Source organism: Hippopotamus amphibius, chromosome 8, assembly GCF_030028045.1.
Source record: "Hippopotamus amphibius kiboko isolate mHipAmp2 chromosome 8, mHipAmp2.hap2, whole genome shotgun sequence".
Lineage (NCBI taxonomy): Eukaryota > Metazoa > Chordata > Mammalia > Artiodactyla > Hippopotamidae > Hippopotamus > Hippopotamus amphibius.
The window spans coordinates 32,266,551-32,292,874 of record NC_080193.1 but is presented as its reverse complement, the minus strand read 5'-3'; the positions used below and the strand labels follow the sequence as shown (position 1 = coordinate 32,292,874).

The 26,324-nt window shown below is 38.9% G+C and overlaps 1 protein-coding gene across 1 annotated transcript in view; it reads right to left on the bottom strand.

Moving 5' to 3' along the window:
- The window catches only part of OCA2 (OCA2 melanosomal transmembrane protein), a 258,996-nt gene that overhangs the window by 115,988 nt on the left and 116,684 nt on the right, over positions 1–26,324 (bottom strand). The window contains exons 10-14 of the mRNA XM_057747088.1: positions 26,119–26,190; positions 24,819–24,884; positions 16,160–16,216; positions 14,528–14,652; positions 12,424–12,562 (exon numbers count right to left, since the gene is read on the bottom strand). Coding sequence (XP_057603071.1) covers positions 12,424–12,562; positions 14,528–14,652; positions 16,160–16,216; positions 24,819–24,884; positions 26,119–26,190 — 459 coding nt within the window. The remainder of the gene's footprint in view (positions 1–12,423; positions 12,563–14,527; positions 14,653–16,159; positions 16,217–24,818; positions 24,885–26,118; positions 26,191–26,324) is intronic.

The window sequence follows — 26,324 nt, the reverse complement described above, 5'->3', positions numbered from 1 at the left end:
TTGATTCTTCCAATCCAAGAACATGGTATGTCTCTCCATCTGTTTGTGTCGTCTTTGATTTCTTTCATTAGTGTCTTATAGTTTTCTGAGTACAGGTCTTTTACCTCCTTAGTTAGGTTTATTCCTAGGTATTTTATTCTTTTTGTTGCAATGGTGAATGGGATTGGCTCCTTAATTTCTCTTTCTGACCTTTCATTGCTAGTGTATAGAAATGCAAGAGATTTCTGTGTGTTAATTTTGTATCCTGAAACTTTACCAAATCCATTGATGAGCTCAAGTAGTTTTCCTTAGGATTTTCTATGCATAGTATCATGTCATCTGCAAACAGTGACAGTTTTACTTCTTCTTTTCCAGTTTGGATTCCTTTTATTTCTTTTTCTTCTCTGATTGCTGTGGCAAGGACTTCCAAGACTATGTTGAATAGTAGTGGTGAGAGTGGACATCCTTGTCTTGTTCCTGATCTTAGAGGGAATGCTTCCAGTTTTTCACCATTGAGAATGATGTTTGCTGTGGGTTTGTCATATATGGCCTTTATTATGCTGAGGTAGGTTCCCTCTGTGCCCACCTTCTGGAGAGTTTTTATCATAAATGGGAGTTGAATTTTGTCAAAAGCTTTTTGTGCATCTATTGAGATGATCATATGTTTTTTATCCTTCAGTTTGTTAACATGGTGTATCACATTGATTGATTTGTGTGTATTGAAGAATCCTTGCATTCCACGGATAAACCCCACTTGATCATGGTGTATGATCCTTTTAATGTGTTGTTGGATTCTGTTGGCTAGTATTTCGTTGAGGATTTTTGCATCTAAATTCATCAGTGATATTGGCCTGTAATTTTTTTGTGGTATCTTTGTCTAGTTTTGGTATCAGAGTGATGGTGGCCTCATAGAATGAATTTGGGAGTGTTCCTTCTTCTTCAGTTTTTTGGAATAGTTTCAGAAGGATAGGTGTTAACTCTTCTGTAAATGTTTGATAGAATTATCATGTGAAGACATCTAGGTCTGTACTTTTATTTACTGGGAGTTTTTAAATCACAGTTTTAATTTCATTACTTGTGATTGGTCTGTTCTTATTTTCTATTTCTTCCTCATTCAGTCTTGGAAGATTGTATCTTTCTAAGAATTTTTCCATTTCTTCCTGGTTGTCCATTTTATTGGCATATAGCTGCTTGTAGTAGTCTCTTATGATCCTTTATATTTTTGTGGTGTTATTTATAACTGCTCTTTTTTCATTTCTGATTTTGTTGATTTGAGCCCTCTCCCTTTTTTTCTTGATGAGTCTGGCTAAAGGTTTATCAATTTTGTCTATCTTTTTAAAGAACCAGCTTTTTGCTTTATTGATCTTTGCTATTGTTTTCTTTGTTTCTATTTCATTTATTTCTAAGCCAATCTTTATGATTTCTTTCCTTCTACTAACATTGGGTTTTGCTTGTTCTTCTTTCTGCAATTGCTTTAGGTGTAAGGTTAGGTTGTTTATTTGAGATTTTTCTTATTTCCCAAGGTAAGATTGTGTTGCTATAAAACTTTCTCTTGCCTTTTGCTGCATCCCATAGGTTTGGGATCATCGTGTTTTCATTTTCATTTGTCTGCAGGTTTTTTTTATTTCCTCTTTGATTTCTTCAGTGATGCATTGGTTGTTTAGTAGCATATTGTATGGCCTCCATGGGTTTGTATTTTTTGCAGTTTTTTCTTGTAGTTGATTTCTAATATCATACCATTATGGTTGGAAAAGATCCTTGATATGATTTCAATTTTCTTAAATTTACCAAGTCTTGATTTGTGACCCAAGACATGATCTATCCTGGAGAATGTTCCATGCGCACTTGAGAAGAATGTGTATTCTGCTGCTTTTGGATGGAATGTCCTATAAATATCAAGTCCATGTCATCTAATGTGTCATTTAAGGCCTGTGTTTCCTTAATAATTTTCTGTCCACTGATGAAAGTGGGGTGTTAAAGTCCCCCATGATTCTTGTGTTACTGTTGATTTCTCCTTTTATGGCTGTTAGTATTTGCCTTATATATTGAGGTGATCCTATATTGGGCTCATAGATATTTACAATTGTTATATCTTCTTCTTGGATTGATCCCTTGATCATTATGTAGTGTTTTTCTTTGTCTCTTGTAACAGTCTTTATTTTAAAGTTTACTTTATCTGATATGAGTATTGCTACTCCAGCTTCCGTTTGATTTCCCTTTATATGGAATACATTTTTCCATCCCCTCACTTTCATTCTGTATGTGTCCCTAGATCTGAATTGAGCCTCATGTATACAGCATATATATGGGGCTTATTTTTGCATCCATTCAGCCAGTACATGTCTTTTGGTTGGAGAATTTAATCCATTTACAATGAGGTAATTATCCATATATATGTTCTTATTGCCATTTTAACTACTTTGGATTTGTTTTTGTAGGTCTTTTTTCTTCCCTTCCTCTTTTGTGATCTGATGATTAACTTTAGTGTTGTGTTTGGATTGCTTTTCCTTTTTTGTGTGGCTATCTATTGTAGATACTTGGTTTGCAGTTACCATGAAGTTTTGATACAGCACTCTCTATATATATAAGATTGTTGTAAGTTGTTGGTCTTTTAATTTCAAATGCATTTCCAATATCCTGTATTTGTACCCTCCTCTTCTCATGATTGTTGGTTTTGATGTATTTCTGTGTGGATGATTTCCTACCTTTACTGTATGTTTGCCTTTTCCAGTCAGCTTTTCCATTCTTAATTTTCTTGCTTCTAGTTGTGGCCTTTTCTGCCTAGAGACTTCCTTTAGTATTTGTTGTAAAGGCGATTCAGTGGTGCTGAATTCTCTTAGCTTTAACTTGTCTGTAAAGCTTTTGACTTCTCTGTTGAATCTGAATGACAGCCTTGCTGGGTATTCTTGGTTGTAGGTTTTTCCCTTTAATCACTTTAAATATATCATGCCACTCCCTTCTGGCCTGCAGAGTTTCTGCTGAAAAATCAGCTGATAACATTATGGTGGTTCCTTTGTATGTTATTTGTTGATTTTCCCTTGTTGTTTTTAATATTTCTCTTTGTCTTTAATTTTTGTCAATTTGATTAATATGCATCTCAGTGTGTTCCTCCTTGGGTTTATCCTTCCTGGGACTCTCTGTGCTTCCTGGACTTAGGTGACTGTTTCCTTTCCCATGTTTGGGGAGTTTTTAGCTATTATCTCTTCAAATATTTTCTTAGGCCCTTTCTCTCTCCCTTTCCTTCTGGGACCCTGTATAATGTAAATGTTGGTGTGTTTAGCATTGTCTCAGAAGCCTCTTAAACTGTCCTCATCTTTTTCCATTCATCTCTCTTTATTCTGTTCTGTGGCAGTATTTCCACCATTCTGTTTTCTGGCTCACTTATCCATACTTCTGTCTCATGTACTCTGCTATGGGTTCCTTCTAGTGTATTTTTCATTTTGGTTATTGTATTGTACATCTCTATTTGTTTATTCTTTATATGTTCTAGATCTTTGTTAAACATTTCTTTTATCTTCTCAATCTGTGCCTCCATTCTTTTTCCAAGATTTTGGATCGTCTTTACTGTCATTACTCTGAATTCCTTTTCAGTTATATTGTTCTTATGATTCAAGTAAATTAGTTATTCTTCTGGGGGTTTTCTGGATCCTTCATCTGAAACATATTCCTTTGCTGTCTCATTTTGTCTAATTTTCTGTGATTGCACTTTCCATTCTACAGGCTGCAGGATTGTGGTTCTGCTTGCTTTTGGTGTCTCCCACCAGTGGGTGCAGCTGGTCTAAGAGGCCTGTGCAGGCATCCTGATGTGAGGGACTGGTGCCTGCCCACTAATGGATGGAGCTATGCCCTGTCCCTCTGGTGAGCAGAGCCATGACAAGGGGTGTGTTAATTTTGTTATTTTTTAATTGAATTATTGTTGATTTACAATATTGTGCCAATCTCTGCTGTACAGCAAAGTGACTCAGTTTTACACATATATACTTTTTTTTTAAATATTCTTTTCCATTATGGTTCATTCCAGGAGATTGGATATAGTTCCCTGTGCTATACAGTAGGACCTTGTTGTTTATCCATTCTAAATATAATAGTTTGCATCTACCAACCCCAAATTCCCAGTCTATCCCTCTCCCTCCCTTTGGCAGCCATAAGTCTGATCTCTACATTTATGAGTCTGTTTCTGTTTTATAGATAGAAGGGGTGTGTTTACAGGTGGCTGTGGGCTTAGGAAGATTTTAGGCAGCATGTCTGATGATGGGTGGGTCTGTGTTCCTGCCCTGTTGGTGGTTTGGCTTAAGGCATCCCAGCACTGGACCCTACAGACTGCAGGGTGGTGCCAGGTCTTGGTGACAAAGTGGCAACCTCCATGAAAGCTCAGGTAAATGAGTACTCCCTGGTATCTCCACAAGGTTTAAACTTTGGGTATTTACTATAGCATGTCAGGATGCCATGGAGGAATGTGGGAATAGTCTGACAGACTGCTCTTTCCCTTCAGCCTTCTATGTGACTTCATAGAGGCCCAGGACCCAGGGCCTGTGTTGGGTCACATCCCACTGTTTAGTCAAAGCATTCAGACCTAGGTGTCTAAGGACTGGTTTAAAATGATGTAGCATTAACTCAATTTGTGTCCAAGAAGGACATTATGCCTGGGGTTTTACATTAAAACTAATGTGATGCCAGCCAGGGGCAGCTAAGCTATTGAAGCATTAATTAATATATTGTCATAAAAAGAAGAGACAAATAATAGATACAGAAAGCCAAGTTCTAAAATTAGTCTAATAAATTACAGTAGCCATGATCTCACTTGAGCTACTTCTATACCTTTTCTACTACAAATTATATTTGCTACTAGAAATTTTTAAGTTTTGGCCTTTACATTTATGTCTATGATCCATGTTTGAGTTAATCTTTTGATAAAATGGGAGGTGTGGACTGAAGTTCATTTCTCCTGCATATGTATATCCATTCATTCCAGGACTATTTGTGAAAAAACTATCTTTTCTCCATTTAATTATCTTTGGACCTTTCTCAAAAATAACTTTGTCAAAAGTCATGTATGTGGGGAATTATATCTAAACTCCCTGCTTTTTTCCATTTATTTACCCACCTATCTTGATGCCAATACAACACTGTCTTTGTTATTGTGGCTTTATCATAAGTAGTGGAATTAGGTAGTACTAGCCCTCCCAATTTGTTCTGCAAATTAAGAGATGTTTTTGACCATTCTGGATACTTTGAATTTCCAAATAAATTTTAAAATCAGTTTGTCAATTTCTACAAAAAACAAAAACAAACAAAAACCTGCTATAGTTTTGATAGGAATCTAGAGATCAATCTAGGGGGAACTGATACCTTAATGATATTGAGTCTTCTGATCATGACCAGAATGTATCTCCTCATTTATTTAGATCATCTTTTATTACTCTCTGCAATAATTTGCTGTTTTCTTGCATATGTTTGGTCAGGTTTACTGTATTTTATATATTGATGCTATTGTAAATGGCACTTTTATTCCAATTTCCAATTGTTTATTGCTAGGTATAGAAAACCATTAATTTTTTCTATATTGATCTTGTATTATACACTTGTCAATTTTACTTATTATTTCCAGGAACTTTTTTTTTTTTTCTGATTCCTTCAGATTTTCTATGTGGACAATCATATCATATGCAAATAAAGAGTTAATTCTTCCTTTCTGATATAGATGCCTTGTATTTCTTTTCTTGACTTATTGTACCAGCTAGAGCCTCCAGTAAAATGTTGCTTTTAAGTGGTGAGAACAGACATCTTTGTCTTGTTTCTGATCTAAGGAGGAAAGCATTCAATTTTTCCCATGTAAGTATGATGACAGTTGTAAAGTTTTCATAGATGCTCTTTATCAGGCTGATGAAGCTCTCTTCTTTTCCTGGTTTATTGAGAGATTCTATCAGCAATGGATGTTGAATTTTGCCAAATTTTTTTCTGCATCTATTGAGATGGTGATATGGACTTTCTCATTTAGTTTGCTAGCAAATTGCATTGGTTGATTTTTCAAATATAACACCAATCTTCCATTTCTAGGATAAATTCCACTGATTGTGAAGTATATGTTGTTAAATTGGATTAGCTATTTTTTAAATATATATCTATGTTCATAAGAAATATTTGTCAATAGTTTTCTTATCCTGCTTTTGTCTGGTTTAGGTATTAGGGCCTTTTAGAGTAAGTTGAGAAGTATTCTCTCCTCTTCAATCTGCTATAAAGTTTGTGTAGAATTGGTATTTTAGCATTATTTCTTCCTTAAAGATTTGGAAGAATTCACCAAAGAAGCTATCTTAGCCTGAGTTTTTGTTTCTTTTGTATTTTTTCTTTCTTTCTGGGAAGTTTTTTTTTTAACTATTTATTATATTTATTTGGTCACACCTGGTCTTATTTGCGGCCAGTGGGCTCCTTAGTTGTGGCATGTGAACTCTTAGTGGCAGCATGTATGTGGGATCTAGTCTTCTGACCAGGGATAGAACCCTCATCCCCTGCATTAGAAGGTGGGGTCTTAACCACTGGACCACCAGGAAATTCCTTGGGAAAGTTTTTTACTACAAGTTCAATTTCTTTAAAAGATACAAGGCTACTCAGGTTATCTAGTTCTTCTTGAGTGAGGTCTGGTAGAGTGTGTCTTTCAAGGAAATTGTCCACATTAAGTTGTCAAATTTATTGGCATAGAGTTGTCCGTAACACTCCCTAACAATGTCTTCAATGTCTGTGTGCTCTGTAGTGATGTAACCTCTCTTATTCCTGATACTGGTAATTTATGTCTTCTCTTTTATTTTCTTCATCAGTTTGCCCAGAAGTTTGTCAGAATTGTTTATCTTATCAATGAACTACCTTTTGCTTTCATTGATTTTCTCTGTTGTTTTCCTGTTCTCCATGCTGGTCTGTGTTTATTTCTTCTGCTTACTTTTAATTTAATTTTCTCTTCTTTATCTAGTTTCTTCAGATTGAAACTGAAAGTCATTGATTTGAGACATTTCTTTTTTTCTAATATTTGTATTTAATGGTGTAAATTGCCTTCTAAATACTGTTTTAGAGCAGGGACTAGAAAACTACACTTGCAAGGTTGGAATACAGACATGCACATTCATATATGTGTTGTCTGCGGCTGCCTTCCTGAGACAGTGGCAGAGTTGAGTGACTGCAACAGAGGCCATAAGACCCATGTGCATATAATATTAATTATATATCCTTTTAAGAAAAAGTTTACTGACTCCTTGAGAGGAATCGCATGAAATTTGTTTTTGTAATTCAATTCAAAATATTTTGCAATTTCACTTTCTTATTTGACTCTTGGAATTTTTTTACACAGGTTTTTCAATTTTCTGCTGTTAAAAATAGCTATTTTAATAGATCTTTTAAAATATCTGTTTAAAAAATAACTATTTCTTATTATTTCCAAAATGAAATACCCAAGTCAAAGCATAGCCTTTGAAAAAGCAAATGACCCATTATGCCTTTTTTTAAATCATAGCATCATTGGTTGATAACATTATGTAAGCTTCATGCGTACAACAATTATGACATGGCCTAGTGTAGCTTTCTTCATGTTTCTTGTGCTCTGACTTTATTGAAATTCCTGATCTCTGGATTTATATATTTCATAAAATTTGAAATTTTAAACCATATTTTCTTCAAATGTCTTTTTCTGTTCCCTTCTCTCCTTCAGAGACAAGAACTACAGATATATTAGGCCACTGGAAGTTTTCCCTTAGCTTACGAATGCTTTTCATTACTTTTCACTCTGTTTTATTTTGCATCTATATCTTCAAATTCACTAATCTTTTCTTCTGCAATTCTTAATTTGCTGTTTTAATCCAAACAAGAAATTTTTATCTTACACATTATAGTTTTCATCTTTAGAAGTTTGATTTGGGTCTTTTTTAAAAAAATCTTCCATGTTTCTGCTTAACTTAATGAACATCTGGAATGCAATTATAATAACAGTTTTAATGCCCTTTTCTATTAATTCTAACACCTGTGTCTATTCTGGGTTGATTTCAAATGGTTCATATCCTCCTTGTGGTAGGTCAATTTTTCTTGCTTCTTTGCATGCCTGGTAATCTTTGATGGGATATCAGACATTGTGAATTTTACTTCGTGTGTTGCTGGATATTTTTGTATTTCTATAAATATTCTTGAGGTTTCTTCTTGGTTGCAGTTAAATGACTAAGGAACAATTTGGTTATTTGGGGCCTTTATTTTAAGATTTATTAGGTGGAATCAGGACAGTATTCAGTCTAGAGCTAATTACTCACCATTATGAGGCAAGACCTTTCAGAGTGCTCTATCCAATGCCTCATGAATTAAGAGGTTTACAATCTTCCTGGCAGGAACAGACAATATTCTTGGCCCTGAGTGTATCAAGCACTCTTCCCTCTAATCTTTTTGGGTTGTTCTTCCCTGGGCCACAGGTAGTTTCCCTCTGCAAATATTCTGGGTTTCTCTCTGTGTGCAGCTCTCTCCTTTCTGGCTCTCTGTCTTGCAAATTTTAGCTGCCTTGGTTTCTCCAGAGTCAGTTCTATCCCCTCAACTCCAGGAATCAGGTGGGATCCACATGGGTTCTCTCTTCCTGCCCTGCATCCTGGAAAATCTCTCAATACAGTGAGCTGGGGCAATCATAGGCTCATTCCATTTGCTTCCCATTTCTCAGGCATCACTGCCATTTTTTACCTGATATCCAGTATGTTGACTGCCACTGCTTGGTTTTGGTTTGTTTCTGGTTTTGTTTATTGGATTTTGGTTTATTTTCTTTTTGGATGTCTCAAGCAAGAGGGTAAATACAGTCCCTGTTACTCCATCTTGGACAGAGAAGAAGCTTTTTTTTTTCCCCTGCAGTGTCCATTGTAACTTCTCCTGTTTCATTTCTAATTTTATTGATTTGAGTCTTCTCCCTCTTTTTCTTGATGAGTCTTGCTAAAGGTTTATTGATTTTATTTATCTTCTCCAAGAACCAGCTTTTAGTTTTGTTGATTTTTTTCTATTGTTTTCTTTGTTTCTATTTCATTTATTTCTGCTCTGATCTTTATGATTTCTTTCCGTCTACTAACTTTGAGTTTTGTTTGCTCTTCTTTCTCCAATTTATGTAGGTGTAAGGTTAGATTGCTTATTTGGGATTTTTCTTGTTTCTTGAGGTAGCATTGTGTTGCTATAAACGTACCTCTTAGAACTGCTTTTGCTGCATCCCACAGGTTTTGGATCATTGTCTTTTCATTGTCATTTGTCTCTAGATAATTTTTTCATTTCCTCTTTCATTTCTTCAGTGATCTCTTGGTTATTTAGTAGTGTACTGTCTAGCTTCCATGTGTCTGTGTTTTTTATGGGGTTTTTTTTCCTGTAATTGATTTCTAATCTCATAGCATTGTGGTCAGAGAAGATGCTTGATATGATTTCAGTTTTCTTAAATTTACCAGGTCTTGATTTGTGACCCCAAATGTGATCTATACTTGAGAATGTTCTGTGTGCATCTGAGAGGAAAGTGTATTCTGTAGTTTTTGGATGTAATGTCCCATAGATATCTATTAAATCTAGCTGGTTTATTGTGTCATTTAAAGCCTGTGTTTCCTTATTAATTAATTTTCTGTCTGGATGATCTGTCCATTGGTGTAAGTGGGGTGTTAAAGTCCCCCACTATGATTGTGTTCCTGTCGATTTCCTCTTTCATAGTTGTTAACATTTGCCTTATGTATTGAGGTGCTCCTATATTGGGTGCACATATATTTATAATTGTTATCTCTTCTTCTTGGATTGATCCCTTGCTCATTATGTAGTGTCCTTTCTTGTCTCTTGCAGCATTTTTTATTTTAACATCTATTTTATCTGATATGAGTATTGCTACTCCAGCTTTCTTTTGATTTCCATTTGCATGGAATATCTTTTCCATCCCCTCACTTTCAGTCTGTATGTGTCCCTACATCTGAAGTGGGTCTCTTGTAGACAGCATATGTATGGGTCTTGTTTTTGTATCCATTCAGACAGTCTGTGTCTTCTGGTTGGAGCATTTAGTCCATTTCCATTCAAGGTAATTATCAATATGTATGTTCCTATGACCATTTTTTAATTGTTTTGTTTTTGTTTTTGTTTTTGCAGGTCCTTTTCTTCTCTTGTGTTTCCTACTTAGAGAAGTTGCTTTAGCATTTGTTGTAGGACTGGTTTGGTGGTGCGGAATTCTCTTAGCTTTTGCTTCTCTGTAAAGCTTTTGATTTCTCCATCGAATCTGAATGAGATCCTTGCTGGGTAGAGTATTCTTGGTTGCAGCTTCTTCCCTTTCATCACTTTAAATAGATCGTGCCACTCCCTTCTGGCTTGCAGAGTTTCTGCTGAGAAATCAGCTGCTAACCTAATGGGAGTTCCCTTGTATGTTATTTGTCATTTTTCCCTTGTTGCTTTTAATAATTTTTCTTTGTCTTTAATTTTTGTCAGTTTGACTACTATGTGTCTTGGTGTGTTTCTCCTTGGGTTTCTCCTGCCTGGGACTCTCTGCACTTCCTGGACTTCGGTAGCTATTTCCTTTCTCATGTTAGGGAAGTTTTCACCATAATCTCTTCCAATATTTTGTTGGATCCTTTCTCTCTCTCTTCTCCTTCTGGGACCCCTATAATGCGAATGTTGGTGCATATAAAGTTGTCCCAGAGGTCTCTTAGGCTGTTTTCATTTCTTTTCATTCTTTTTTCTTTATTCTTTTCTGCATCAGTGATTTTCACCATCTGTCTTCCAGGTCACTTAATTATTCTTCTGCCTCAGTTAATCTGCTATTGGTTCCTTCTAGTGTATTTTTCATTTCAGTTATTGTGTTACATATCTGTTTGTTTGTTTTTTAATTCTTCTAGGTCTTTGGTAAACTTTTGTTGCATCTTTTCGATCTTCGCACCCAGTGTTTTTTCAAAGTCCTGGATCATCTTCACTATCATTATTCTGAATTCTTTTTCTGGAAGGTTGCCTATCTCCACTTCATTTAGTTGTTTTTCTGGGGTTTTATCCTGTCCCTTCATCTGGTACAAAGTCCTTTGCTTTTTCATTTTCTCTGTCTTTCTGTGGCTGTGGTTTTCAGTTCCACAGGACGAAATACTGCTGATACTGCTTGATACTTTTGTCTGCCCTCTTGTGACAAATCATTCTTAAATTATGTGTGGAACAGACTTTCTTAATAGTTCCGTTTCTCTGTGCTGTCCACCCACTGATTATGATCACCAAGCTGCTTCATGGCCCCACTTGGATTCAAACCTACGTCTGGAGAAGAAGCTCTTTTTATCCATGTATCTCCACATTATTGGAGACTACATGCACCAAAATATTAAGAGGACATATCTCTGGGTGGTGGCATTATGACAATTTTTTATTTGTGGTGTGTGTGTGTGTGTGTGTGTGTGTGTGAGAGAGAGAGAGAGAGAGAGAGAGAGATTTACATTTTCTAAAATAAATGTATTACGGTAAAATAAAAATAATAAAAGAATATTTTTCTCTGAAAATAGTTCTTTCCCATGTGTATGCAGCCTATCCAGGATGATAGGTGCCCCCAAGGCAGATCACAGGGTTCTGCCACTTTCTGGTGTGCTCTTGTGACCTGGTCATGGGCCTGCTGCTCAGCTCATGCAGCAAGACTGATGAACTGTCACAGGTGGTTTTCCAGGGCAACCAGGGAGTATTAAAGTTTAGTCAAAGTATCTAAGTTGTACTCTGAATCTCTAGAATGTGGTGGGCCCAAAAAATGGCCTTAGAGCCACGAACTCTCAAAGGCTTAAATATTTTTATGAAAGACAGCACATATACACAAACATACTGACACACTTCACAGATACACAGGCATAAATATATCATCTATAATAAATGACACCAAATTAGAGTCATTTTTACTGATACTTCAGAAAAGAGATATTGAGAAAATTCTAATGACCAAAGAATGACAAATGAAAATTGTATAATTTAATTTTAACTCTAAAATATGTAAAATACAATTTGCACTCTCTTTAATGCTTTTTTTGTGTATAACAAAATTATATATCAATATTTATAAGAGCTTTCCAAAAATCCCTAAAGACCTTCATTTTCTGACCCTTTTTAAAGAAAAACATTAAGTTCTTCACTGGTGAATTCATCTACCTCAGTTGAAAAGTGAGAGGAGATAGGTCATTTTATTCTTAATATTTGTTGGAAGAAATCTCAGTTCCCATTAATATAACATACTATGACTAAATAGAAAAATGTAATCATTTTCTTAAAATTTTACCAGAATGAGAATGAAATCAATTCAGACCACTTAACTCTACATTAGAGGATCAGTCACGTAACCTCCCACTCTCAAGATGACGAAGAGCACTCCAGATGCAGAAGTGACATCCATGTTGGGTAAAATGCTATTCAGTGTGTGAGTAAGCTGAGGTCTATATTTATTGGAAGCAAGCCTGTTATACTGATACATACCATCTTCCTCAATTCCTGGTTGGAAACAATAATGACATTTGGTGGGTCCCCAATGGCAGTGGCAGCTCCTCCAATGTTTGTGAAGATCACTTCTGCAATCAGGACTTGTCTTGGATCAAGGTTGAGCACCTCACACAACCTGTCATGGATGGAGGAAAATGAAAACAGTCCTGCTGTTCACATTGTGAAAGGCCCAGGTGGGACCTAAATATTTCTAAACCACTTGCTTGTACAAGGGAGGCATGTGTGCATGCACACATACACCCCCACCCCAACCCCCTTGAGAAGGACAACACTGGGGGGTAAATAATGACAACAGTGCTGCAGACCTACAGGATGAAGTTGACTCTCAGCGTTAGACTTCACTGAAGGTTAATGTACAGCCCATCTGAACCATCCATGTGAAAATACATTCCTGCCTCACCATGCACAGGTCTGGAGGGAGCACTCAGGGTGCAGGCCCCCATGTGGGGCAGGCACTGGCACAGATGGGCACGCTTTGCCACCAGATCCCTCTGAGGAGGGTGGGGCTAGAGCAGAAAGCACTGCCACCCAGGGGCTCACACCTCACCTGCCAACCTAACTCCTTACCCACCTTCCCTTTTCAAATGCAGAGGCCCTAAGCCTAACCCCAACAAGGAGCACACACTCTACAGCAGTGGTTCTCCACTTCAGCTACACACTGGCTTTGTCTAGGAATCTTGACAGTCTTGTTGCCCAGCTCGCCACGGAACTATCTCTGCGGGTGGGCCTGGGCAGCAGCATTTACAGCTCCCCAAGTGGGTCCACAGAGCACATGGTTGTGAAAGGCTGCTCTAAAGAAAGTGTAGGAAATACCTCATGGTGTCGCCTCCATCTGCCCATCACATTGCCCACTTCCTTACAGAAGCCAGGCCTGGGTCTGGAAGTTGGTGGCAAGGGGGGGCTCCTGCTACACACAAAGGTCCTTTCTTTCTTTTCTTTTACTCTTCTTTTTCTTTTTTTTTTTTTTTTTTTTTTTTTTTTTTTTTTTTTTTTTGGCTTCCCAGTGGCATGCAAGGTCTTAGTTTCCAACCAGGGATTGAACCTATGCCCCCTGCAGTGGAAGCATGGAGTCTTAACCAGTGGACCACCAGGGAAGTCCCTCAAGGGTCCTTTCTACCACCTCCAAGCTCAGAGCACAGCTAGCAGCTCTTCTGAGGGGGACTAGCCTACAGAGCCATGTGGTAGCTGAGAAGGAAGTGGTATCCAGGGACCAGGGACAGAAATGAGTCCAAAAAAGAGGATCAGACCCCTACCAGCAGCAGCGGCAGCTCTCAGCTGAGGAAGCCCCAGTATCCACTTCTAGCAAAAAATGGAATAGCGTGTGCTAATCAACAACACAAGATCTGGCTGCTTAACTGTAAAGACTGACACTACTCAATCCAGACAAAAGCAGAAGAAGTATGACTAAACTTAAAGAGTGACAAAGAATATGGTAGTCTGAACAGTGAATCTGAGCACACAAACACATCAATCTTGAAAGATGTAATTTTCAGACTAATAAATGGAATTGCTATTGTCACATAAAATTACAAAGCCAGCTCCTAGAACAGTGAGGATATAAACAAATCCTGGTAAGGCTGAGACAACCCTCAGCTATCCAGGCTGTGTGGGGATGCTGAGCACGCAGGTGCCATCATCAGGGAAGGCAGGGACATGCTGGAATCTGGCACATCGTGCTATGGTTTTCAGAGCAAAATGGAGTCAAACTGAATTTCTCTTTCCCAAGGTTACCTTACAAAACCTTGCCAGGTCACGTGGTGCGACCCTCCAAACCTCCCACGAGGAGCCTGCCAGAGCAGGACAGCGGCCCCACCTCCCACCCTCTGGCTGGGCGCCCCATGGAGCCCATGGACTAGAACTCCTGGCCCCGATGGTGTCTCCCACAGGACACAAAGGCCCATGTGTGCTGACTCCTGTAGGCATTTCTGCAACCACAATTGCTGCTGTCACAGCCATGTGCACAGAGCCACAATCCCAGTGGGTATGGAGGCTGGACCCCCAGCTCATGAGCAGAGGGCAAGGTCAGCAGTCAGCTGAGCCTGAGCCTGGCCTGCTGCCCACATGGGGCCACTCTGCATACCTTATGGTCACGGGAGTGAAGAGGAGCGCTGTGGTGACATTGTCCAGGAAGGCGGAAAGGACAGCGGCAATGAGACACAGCATAATGATCATGGCCCACACTCTTCCCCGGGACAGTTGATATGCCTGGAATCGAATAAAGAACAAGCCAGGATCAGCAGGGTCAAAGAACAGATGCGACTCTTCATTAGAGAAGCTAAGAACTACGGGTCTAAATAAACACTGCATGGTGGATTAAACCTTAGACCCATAAACTCCTAAATCTGCTGAGATGAGGTGGTAATGGCTGGACCTGGATGTTTTAAATCCACCCTGGCCTACATTCCTGCCCTCTGATTCCCCATCTCAGTGCCCTGTGACAGTCCATCTGTCACAAGGTGATGGCCTGTCACACACATGTATCCTGCAGTCTTTTACACACTCCTTTTGGTTGGACAGCCTGGGTTGTGACTTTGGGATCCACCTGACCCTAGAGTCTGCTGATCTTTGGGGATCAAAGGGTTACTTTTGTACCAAGGTACTGGGAGGAAGAGGCTAGATAGCTATCCAGGAGGTGCAAGATGGTGCACAAAGATGACAAAAATCACAGCATGGTTCTATCATTCAGAGTTTGGAAAGGGCTTTGTTAAGTAAACAATTTTTTTAAAGAACTTTTCAGGTCCAAATAAAAAAAAATTAAGCCAAGCACTAGTCTTTGGATCAGCAAGCATGACAAGACCTCTTCCTGCCAACCCTGAGTAATAGGACCACGATAAATTCTGTCAGTCAGAACTTGCTGGTGGATTCCCCAGGGTTCCAGTTATAAAAGTTAATGTTTATATGAGGATGAGTCAAAAATCATCTGCACCCTGGCTGTAGAATTTATAGAAGTTTTAATATAACCAGAGTGCAGATAATTTTTGACTCACCTTCATATGTTCAATGTTTAGAAAGTGATCATTGAAATTATTTCACCAAAAAGCAGAGTAATCAGAAGCTGATGCCTTAAAGTATTTAGATACTCTGAAGTGCAAAACAGTTTTGGTGCATAGCTCTCCACCTGCCAATTTGAACACTGTCAGACAAACACTCAACTCAAGGACGCTTGTTCTTGATCCTCTTCTTCAGTTACTTATTGAGAAGCTGAAAGTGTTGCTCAGAGCCACCTAACTTAGCACAGCAATGATATCCAGCTTTGCAGCAGTGATTTCTTTTTTATTCATCAAAGGATATTTTTATTACATTAAAAATCAAAATGAAATTCACTGACATGCCATAGCAACTTTGACAATATCAACTAATATGCTGGATTAATACACACTAAATAAGGGTTTCTTAGGTGGCACAGTGGTTAAGAATCTGCCTGCCAATGCAGCGGACATAGGTTCGATCCCTGTTCCAGGAAGATCCCACATGCCATGGAGTAACTAAGCCTGTGTGTCACACACACACACACACACACACACACACACACACACACAAATACACTAAATATATGTAATTATCAAGTTTCTCTGCAGCAGTGATTTTGAAAAGGAGGACAGAATTTTAAAATGTTTGCTTTAAATGGTAGTTTTATTCACTAAACACGTAAAGGTGAAAAATAAATGTCAATTAATTAATACATAACTATTAAATACCACATCAAACTTACCTTTACAGCACAATAATCAAAAAATCCAGTTTCCGAAAATATGGCTACTAAGATCATCTGTGGGGAAAAAAGAAAAAGGAGACAAGGAGAATGTTTCAGCAGAGCACCATACGGAAATGACACCAGAGTCATCAACCACAAATCTCATCTCTAGCCTCTGCATGAAAGCTATCACCTAATCATGCTTCTTTCTCTTGCTGAGTGTGGTCCAATTACTAACTCCCTGAATCAAACACTTTGCTAGTGGGTTTGCACCTCTATATTTGCCCAGAAATATGTGCCCAAGTTACATTAAAATTCCATCTAATCTTCACAGTAAACACCTGTGTTATAACTACTCTCTGTCTTATAGAACAGGAAGTTGGCAGGCAGTGATGGAAGGTGACTTGCTCACAGTCACAAAGCTAGAAACAGGGAAGCAAATGGGGCAGAATGGGACCTTCTGCACATAAGAGTCCATATAAACAACAATTAAATATTTTAAGACTCTGGGGGACAGATCAAGATGGCGGAGAAGAAGGACGTGCGCTAACTCCCTCTTGCAAGAGCAACAGAATTACAAATAATTGCAGAACTCTCATTGACAAAAAGACACTGGGACTCACCAAAAAAGACACTCGACATCCAGAGACAAAGGAGAACACGCAATAAGATGGTAGGAGGGGTGTAATCACAATAAAATAAAATCCCATAACCACTGGGTGGGCAACTTACAAACTGGAGAACAGTTATACCACAGAAGTCCACCCACTAAAGTGAGGGTTCTGAGCCCCACAGCAGACTTCCCAACCTGGGGATCTGGCAATGGGAGAAGGAATCCCTAGAGAATCAAACTTTGAAAGCCAGTGGGATTTGATTGCAAGACCTCAACAGGACTGGGGAAAACAGAGACTCGACTCTTGGAGGGCATACAAAAAATAGTGTGCACACCAGGACCCAGGGGGAAGGAGCAGTGACTCTATAGGAGACTGAACCACACCTATCTGCTGGTGTTGGAGGGTCACCTGCAGAGGTGGGGGGCAGCTGTGGCTCACCAAGGAGAAAGAGACACTCATGGCAGGGGTTCTGGGAAGTGCTCATTGGTGTGAGCCCTCCCAGAGTTGACATTAGCCCTGCCAAAGAGGCTGTAGGCTCCAGTGCTGGGTAGCCTCAGGCCAAACAACCAACAAGGTGGGAAAGCAGCCCCACCCATTGGCAGATAAGAGGACTAAACTTTTACTGGGTTCTGCCCACCCAGCCCTACTCACCATCAGTCCCTCCCATCAGGAAGCAACCCCAAGCCTCCTAGATAGCTTCCTCCACAAGAGAGCAGACAGCAGAAACAAGCAGTATCAGCAGTATTTCATTCTGTGGAACTGAAAACCACAGCCACAGAAAGACAGAGAAAATGAAAAAGCAAAGGACTTTGTACCAGATGAAGGGACAGGATAAAACCCCAGAAAAACAACTAAATGAAGTGGAGATAGGCAACCTTCCAGAAAAAGAATTCAGAATAATGATAGTGAAGATGATCCAGGACTTTGAAAAAACACTGGGTGCGAAGATCGAAAAGATGCAACAAAAGTTTACCAAAGACCTAGAAGAATTAAAAAACAAACAAACAGATATGTAACACAATAACTGAAATGAAAAATACACTAGAAGGAACCAATAGCAGATTAACTGAGGCAGAAGAATAATTAAGTGACCTGGAAGACAGATGGTGAAAATCACTGATGCAGAAAAGAATAAAGAAAAAAGAATGAAAAGAAATGAAAACAGCCTAAGAGACCTCTGGGACAACTTTATATGCACCAACATTCGCATTATAGGGGTCCCAGAAGGAGAAGAGAGAGAGAAAGGATCCAACAAAATATTGGAAGAGATTATGGTGAAAACTTCCCTAACATGGGAAAGGAAATAGCTACCGAAGTCCAGGAAGTGCAGAGAGTCCCAGGCAGGAGAAACCCAAGGAGAAACACACGAAGACACATAGTAGTCAAACTGACAAAAATTAAAGACAAAGAAAAATTATTAAAAGCAACAAGGGAAAAATGACAAATAACATACAAGGGAACTCCCATTAGGTTAGCAGCTGATTTCTCAGCAGAAACTCTGCAAGCCAGAAGGGAGTGGCACGATCTATTTAAAGTGATGAAAGGGAAGAAGCTGCAACCAAGAATACTCTACCCAGCAAGGATCTCATTCAGATTCGATGGAGAAATCAAAAGCTTTACAGAGAAGCAAAAGCTAAGAGAATTCCGCACCACCAAACCAGTCCTACAACAAATGCTAAAGCAACTTCTCTAAGTAGGAAACACAAGAGAAGAAAAGGACCTGCAAAAACAAAAACAAAAACAAAACAATTAAAAAATGGTCATAGGAACATACATATTGATAATTACCTTGAATGGAAATGGACTAAATGCTCCAACCAGAAGACACAGACTGTCTGAATGGATACAAAAACAAGACCCATACATATGCTGTCTACAAGAGACCCACTTCAGATGTAGGGACACATACAGACTGAAAGTGAGGGGATGGAAAAGATATTCCATGCAAATGGAAATCAAAAGAAAGCTGGAGTAGCAATACTCATATCAGATAAAATAGATGTTAAAATAAAAAATGCTGCAAGAGACAAGAAAGGACACTACATAATGAGCAAGGGATCAATCCAAGAAGAAGAGATAACAATTATAAATATATGTGCACCCAATATAGGAGCACCTCAATACATAAGGCAAATGTTAACAACTATGAAAGAGGAAATCGACAGGAACACAATCATAGTGGGGGACTTTAACACCCCACTTACACCAATGGACAGATCATCCAGACAGAAAATTAATTAATAAGGAAACACAGGCTTTAAATGACACAATAAACCAGCTAGATTTAATAGATATCTATGGGACATTACATCCAAAAACTACAGAATACACTTTCCTCTCAGATGCACACAGAACATTCTCAAGTATAGATCACATTTGGGGTCACAAATCAAGACCTGGTAAATTTAAGAAAACTGAAATCATATCAAGCATCTTCTCTGACCACAATGCTATGAGATTAGAAATCAATTACAAGAAAAAAAACTGTAAAAAACACAAACACGTGGAGGCTAAACAATACTAAATATTGTACTACTAAATACACCAAGAGATCACTGAAGAAATCAAAAAGGAAATCAGAAAATACTTAGAGACAAATGACAATGAAAACACAATGATCCAAAACCTGTGGGATGCAGCAAAAGCAGTTCTAAGAGGTATGTTTACAGCAACACAATGCTACCTCAAGAAACAAGAAAAATCCCAAATAAGCAATCTAACCTTATACCTAGAGAAACTAGAGAAAGAAGAGCAAACAAAACTCAAAGTTAGTAGATGGAGAGAAATCATAAAGATCAGAGCAGAAATAAATGAAATAGAAACAAAGAAAACAATAGCAAAAATCAATAAAACTAAAAGCTAGTTCTTGGAGAAGATAAATAAAATCAATAAACCTTTAGCAAGACTCAACAAGGAAAAGAGGGAGAAGACTCAAATCAATAAAATTAGAAATGAAACAGGAGAAGTTGCAATGGACACAGCAGAAATAAAAAGCATCATAAAAGAATAACACAAGCAAGTATATGCCAATAAAATGGATAACCTGGAAGAAATGGACAGATTCTTAGAAAGGTATAAGCTTCCAAGACTGAATCAGGAAGAAACTGAAAATATGAACAGACCAATCACAAGTAATGAAATTGAAACTGAGATTAAACATCTTCCAACAAACAAAAGTGCAAGACCAGGTGGCTTCACAGGTGAATTCTATCAAACATTTAGAGAAGAGCTAACACCCATCCTTCTCAAACTCTTCCACAAAATTGCAGAGGAAAGAATACTCCCAAACTCATTCTATGAGGGCACCACCACTCTGATACCAAAACTAGACAAAGATACCACAAAAAAATTACAGGCCAATATCACTGATGAATTTAGATGCAAAAATCCTCAACGAAATACTAGCCAACAGAATCCAACAACACATTAAAAGGATCATACACCATGATCAAGTGGGGTTTATCCGTGGAATGCAAGGATTCTTCAATACACACAAATCAATCAATGTGATACACCGTGTTAACAAATTGGAGGATAAAACCCACACGATCATCTCAATAGATGCACAAAAAGCTTTTGACAAAATTCAACTCCCATTTATGATAAAAACTCTCCAGAAGGTGGGTACAGAGGGAACCTACCTCAGCATAATAAAGGCCATATATGACAAACCCACAGCAAACATCATTCTCAATGGTGAAAAACTGGAAGCATTCCCTCTAAGATCAGGAACAAGACAAGGATGTCCACTCTCACCACTACTATTCAACATAGTCTTGGAAGTCCTTGCCACAGCAATCAGAGAAGAAAAAGAAATAAAAGGAATCCAAACTGGAAAAGAAGAAGTAAAACTGTCACTGTTTGCAGATGACATGATACTATGCATAGAAAATCCTAAGGAAAACTACTTGAGCTCATCAATGGATTTGGTAAAGTTTCAGGATACAAAATTAACACACAGAAATCTCTTGCATTTCTATACACTAGCAATGAAAGATCAATGAGAGAAATTAAGGAAACAATCCCATACACCATTGCAACAAAAAGAATAAAATACCTAGGAATAAACCTAACTAAGGAGGTAAAAGACCTGTACTCAGAAAACTATAAGACACTAATGAAAGAAATCAAAGACGACACAAACAGATGGAGAGACATACCATGTTCTTGGATTGGAAGAATCAACATTGTGAAAATGACTATACTACTGAAAGCAATTTACAGATTCCATGCAATCCCGATCAAATCACCAATGGCATTTTTCACAGAACTAGGACAAGAAATTTTACGATTTGTATGGAAACGCAAAAGACCCCGAATAGCCAACGCAATCTTGAGAAGGAAAGATGGAGTTGGTGGAATCAGGCTTCCTGACTTCAAACTATACTACAAGGCCGCAGTGATCAATACAGCATGGTAGTGGCACAAAAAGAGAAATAATAGATCAATGGAACAGGATAGAAAGCCCAGAGATAAACTATGGTCAACTCATCTATGACAAAGGAGGCAAGGATATATAATGGAGAAAAGGCATCCTGTTCAATGAGTGGTGCTGGGAAAACTGGACAGCTACATGTAAAAGAATGAAATTAGAACACTCCATAACACCATACACAAAAATAAACTCAAAATGGATTAAAGACCTAAATGTAAGGCCAGACACTATAAAACTCCTGGAGGAAAACATAGGAAGAACACTCTTTGACATACATCACAGCAAGATCTTTTTGGACCCACCCCCTAGAGTAATGGAAATAAAAACAAAAATAAATAACTGGGACCTAATGAAACTTCAAAGCTTCTGCACAGCAAAGGAAACTATAAGCAAGATGAAAAGACAACCCTCAGAATGGGACAAAATATTTGCAAATGAATCAACAGACAAAGGATTAATCTCCAAAATACATAAACAGTTCATCCAGCTCAATATCAAAAAAGCAAACAACCCAATCAAAAAATGGGCAGAAGACCTAAATAGGCATTTCTCCAAAGAAGACATAGGGATGGCCAAGAGACACATGAAAAGCTGCTCAACATCACTAATCATTAGAGAAATGCAAATCAAAACTACAATGAGGTATCACCTCACACTGGTCAGAATAGGCATCATCAGAAAATCTACAAACAGTAAATGCTGGAGAGGGTGTGGAGAAAAGGGAACGCTCTTGCACTGTTGGTGGGAATGTAAATTGATACAGCCGCTATGGAGAAAAGCATGGAGGTTCCTTGCAAAACTAAAAGTAGAGTTATCATATGACCTAGCAATCCCACTACTGGGCATATACCCAGAGAAAACCATGGTTTGAAAAGACACATGCACCCCAATGTCCATTGCAGCAGTATTTACAATAGCGAGGACATGAAAGCAACCGAAATGTCCATCAACAGATGAATGGATAAGGAAGATGTGGTACATATATACAATGGAATATTACTCAGCTGCAAAAAGGAATGAAACTGGGACACTTGTAGAGACATGGATGGGTCTAGAGACAGTCATACAGAGTGAAGTGAGTCAGAAAGAGAAAAACAAATATCGTATATTAACACATTTATGCGGCATATAGAAAAATGGTACAAAGAAACCTGTTTGCAAGGCAGAAATGGAGACACAGATGTGGAGAAAAAACATATGGACACCAAGTGGGGAAAGTTGGGGGAGGAGTTGGGAGGGGATGAATTGGGAGATTGGGATTGCCATATACACATTACTAATAAGAAAAAAAATCAAACTGTACACTTTAAACGTATGCAGTTTATTGTATGTCAATTGTATCTCAATAAAAGTCCTTAAAAAAGAAAAATAAATAATTTAATACGTGAATTAATTAATTAATTAATATTTTAAGACTTTTAAACTGGCTCAAATTTTATTTCCTAAAGTAATTTAACATATTTTTTTCACCAATGTGGTCAAGACAAGCAAATAAGAGTAGTTACATTTGAAATGATTGTTCTCTGGGTTCTATATGAACCCAGAAGGCCTATTCACTTGCATTTTTCTACCAATGACACTGAGTTGGTGAGAATAACTATCCCAGATAGTAACAAAAAGTAATGTCCCATTTATTCCAAGTCTAATCAATGAACTTTCTGGAAGATTCTCTATTCCACCTTCTTAGATAGTAATGTACCACATGCTGAACTTGGAGTGAGAAGATATGGGTTCAAATGTCAATTCTGTCACTTAGGAGTCATTCAACCTTGAGCAAAAAATTAATTTAATTCTCTGTACTTCAGTTTTCTTGCCTTACCTCTGAATGTCTTGTTTCTTGTAAGGTTGTTATGAAAATTCAATAGATATTGAAAAGCTATCTATTCAATAGATATAAATTCAATTACACAATAGAATTATGTAAATTAAAGTACTTAGAAAATGGTGGGCCCAATATTGTCTTTCAAATGAACAGTGGAAAACAAAAAATGTCCAAAAATTAATTTAGACTCAGTACAAATATCCACCTTGTCTAGAGTACCCTCAATGTTCATCCTAACCCAAACGGCCACTATGAGACCATTTATAGAATGTGGAGCTTCACACACCAATGGAAGCTTCACATGAGCGTGGATGGTTAGGTCCTGTGTGGTCTTCCATTGCCGTGGTGAAGCTCTTCCACACGTCTGCTGCCAGAACCACCCAAGAGAGACTGGAGCTCAGGGACTAGGTAAGGGGCCCCATGGGTGGTTTACTGGCATGGAATGGGGTGGAAAAGGCAGGAGCCTAGTTATATAGACTGTCTCTTCACATCCCAAAGTTCTACATAGAACCTTACTGAGCTGATTCCATTTGAGAAAAAAATTAAGCCACTCGTTAAAATCCTAACTGCCCCCCCACCCCCGCCACCAGTAGCTCCAAATGTGACTATATTAAGAAGGTAATTACAGTGAAACCCTAACCCAATATGACTGGCAACCTTATAAGAAGAAGAGGTGAGGGCACAGATATGACTAGAGGGACAATCGTGTGAGGACACAGGGAGAGGATGATCATCTACAAGTCAAGGAGCAAAGCCTCAGAAGAAACCAACCCTACCGACCTTGACCTTGGACTTCTAGCCTCCGGAACTGTGAGGAAATGCATTTCTGTTGTTTAAGCCCCCCAGTCTGTGGTACTTTATTAGGGTAGCCCCTGCAAACTAATACACCAATCATTTAAGTTTTTTAAAAAACTTATTTTATAAGATATCTAGTCTACCTTCCTTCTTCCTTCCATGTGCCCAAACCGTATATACTTTTCAGGACCCAATACGAATGTTACTTCCTCCATGAAGCCTGAGTCCAGAGCACTGACCCTGCTTCCCGTACTCCACCCGCAGAGGGTCACACTGAAGCCTAGAGCAGCAGGACCCTGCATGGTGCTTGGGTGGAGAGAATAGCCAGGAATGAGGGTATCGAGTGACCTGCTTTACATAGGGTAGTCTTCTAGCCCTCAGAGGGAACACCCTCCTCACGTCACTCAGCTGCTGTGGGGTCTGTTCAAGAATGCATGAGCCATTCCCACTGCTGTCCAGACCCCTGTCAAATTCCACTTATTCCAGTTAAATCTGTTTATGAATCATGTTCCACACTAGCCACTAGTGTGTCTTAAAGTTCCCTCCTTGCAAGTTGATTTGGTGACACTCTTCACAGCACACAGTAGAGTGGCCACTTGACAATGTCTGATAAATTAGCAAACATACAAACTCTTACTTAGGGACAATTTCTTCACTTCTTCCTTTATCTATATAATTAAAGGTAGTTTTTCACTGAAAAACATGGTTCATCTACTTAGGATATTCCATTTTATACTTTAAGGACAGTAACAAAAAAATTGCTAAATTTTCTAAATGGCAAGATTATTTCACTGTCAGACAGGCCTTAGGCTACAATTTTCCAGCTAACTAACCAGAGCACCAATCACTCCATTCCTCCTCAGGAGACATCAGCTAGACCTGTACAAACACTTCTCAACCAAGCCCTAATTGTCAAGCAGCACAGTGTCTTTAAGAATTAGCAGTGGCAAAAGAGAAGGTCCAGGTTACAACAAGTTTGGGGTCCTGTGCCCCCAGGAGGACTGTTATTACCATGCCAAACAGCAAGGCCAGAGTCTCGAAATCAATCCACTCCACCACGTGGGCCAGGCTGGGTCTCTGCAATCAAAGCACAAGTTTGCCCATTAGTCCTGGGGATCACCCTCCTGGTGATAAGCTATAAACGTTTGCCGCCCTTTACAGAAAACCCATCACTGGGCCAGAGTCAGAAATCACACCATCTGCTTGCCTCTGAAATCAGATTATATCATCACTGAAAAACACGCATGACCCAACACATCATAACATCAAACCTACGCACTTGACAATAAGAAGAGCAGATTTCTTAAGCCCCATCCCTGTCCCTAAGGGAAGGCAGGATCACGGGGAACTGGGAGCCCAGACTGGGAAGTGAGGGCACTTGGAGAGCGGTTGTTGGAAAATGACTGCACAGTGGTCCAGGGAGTTTCCTGCAGCACAAGCCATGTGCCACATCAATGATTTCTAAAATTAAATAACTACTACTACACTACTCCTTAACAACTAATAAAAATAACAGTGGTTTATGTGCAAGTTTTAGGATTCTGGGACATTTTACCCTTAGGTTTAGTGTTTGTTTATACCAACTCTACCCAAGAAAAAGAAAAAAAGAAAACAATAAATAGCTAGCTGAACATAGCCCCACATAGATTTTTAAACCAATTATTCTTTGGTTGACTGAATGGCCTTTAGTAGCACTTTTCATAACAATCCCTGGAATTCTACAGAATTGTTTTCAATCCCAAGCTCTGTGTGTTGCCACCTTGGTCAGTTCCAACACTGCTCCTCAAGCAACTCTGGGCCTCCCTCTCCAGTGGGCACTTGGCCTCTTTTGCTTCCCTACGTTCATTCAAATGTCCAGGAATGGTCCATGCTCAGACCCCGAGGGGCTGCTGTCACCCACCAGACATGTGCCTTCAGGGACCTCCTGATGTCTGCAGGACAGAACCCCAACCTCACTGTCTCCCACCTCTCTGCTCCAGCCAGGATGGCCTCCTCTAGTTTCCATGGGCTGACAGCACATAGGGCCGGCTCTCACATCACTCAGCTGCGTGTCCTGGGCAAATGCTTGACCACCATGAGTCAAGCATTTCCTCAGCTGGGATGGAGAATAACACCACTGGGATGTGTGTGATAAAACCAAATGTTAATTACTCATCAACGTTGTAAAGTTTGTTAGGTCATGCCTCTAATGGGAAATGTGAAATAGTATATTAAAAAATTAAAGTCACCAGCTAACGCCCAATTCTTGGACTGTCTTTGAATCTGACATTCTGTTGAGCACTAGGCCTTTGACTCAAAATGTCACACTTACGTCACCAACCACAGCCAGGGCCGCTAGTGCTGCAAGGGAGCCCAGCATTGCTGCCAGCGTTCGGTGGACGATCTGGAAGGAGACACAGAAGATTACTGCCTTCTCACCAACAGGACTTTAAAACACATAGAAGCCTGTATTGGTATAAATATCTGTGAAAATGAGCCATCCTATACCATATCTATTAGGACAATAAATAAATCATG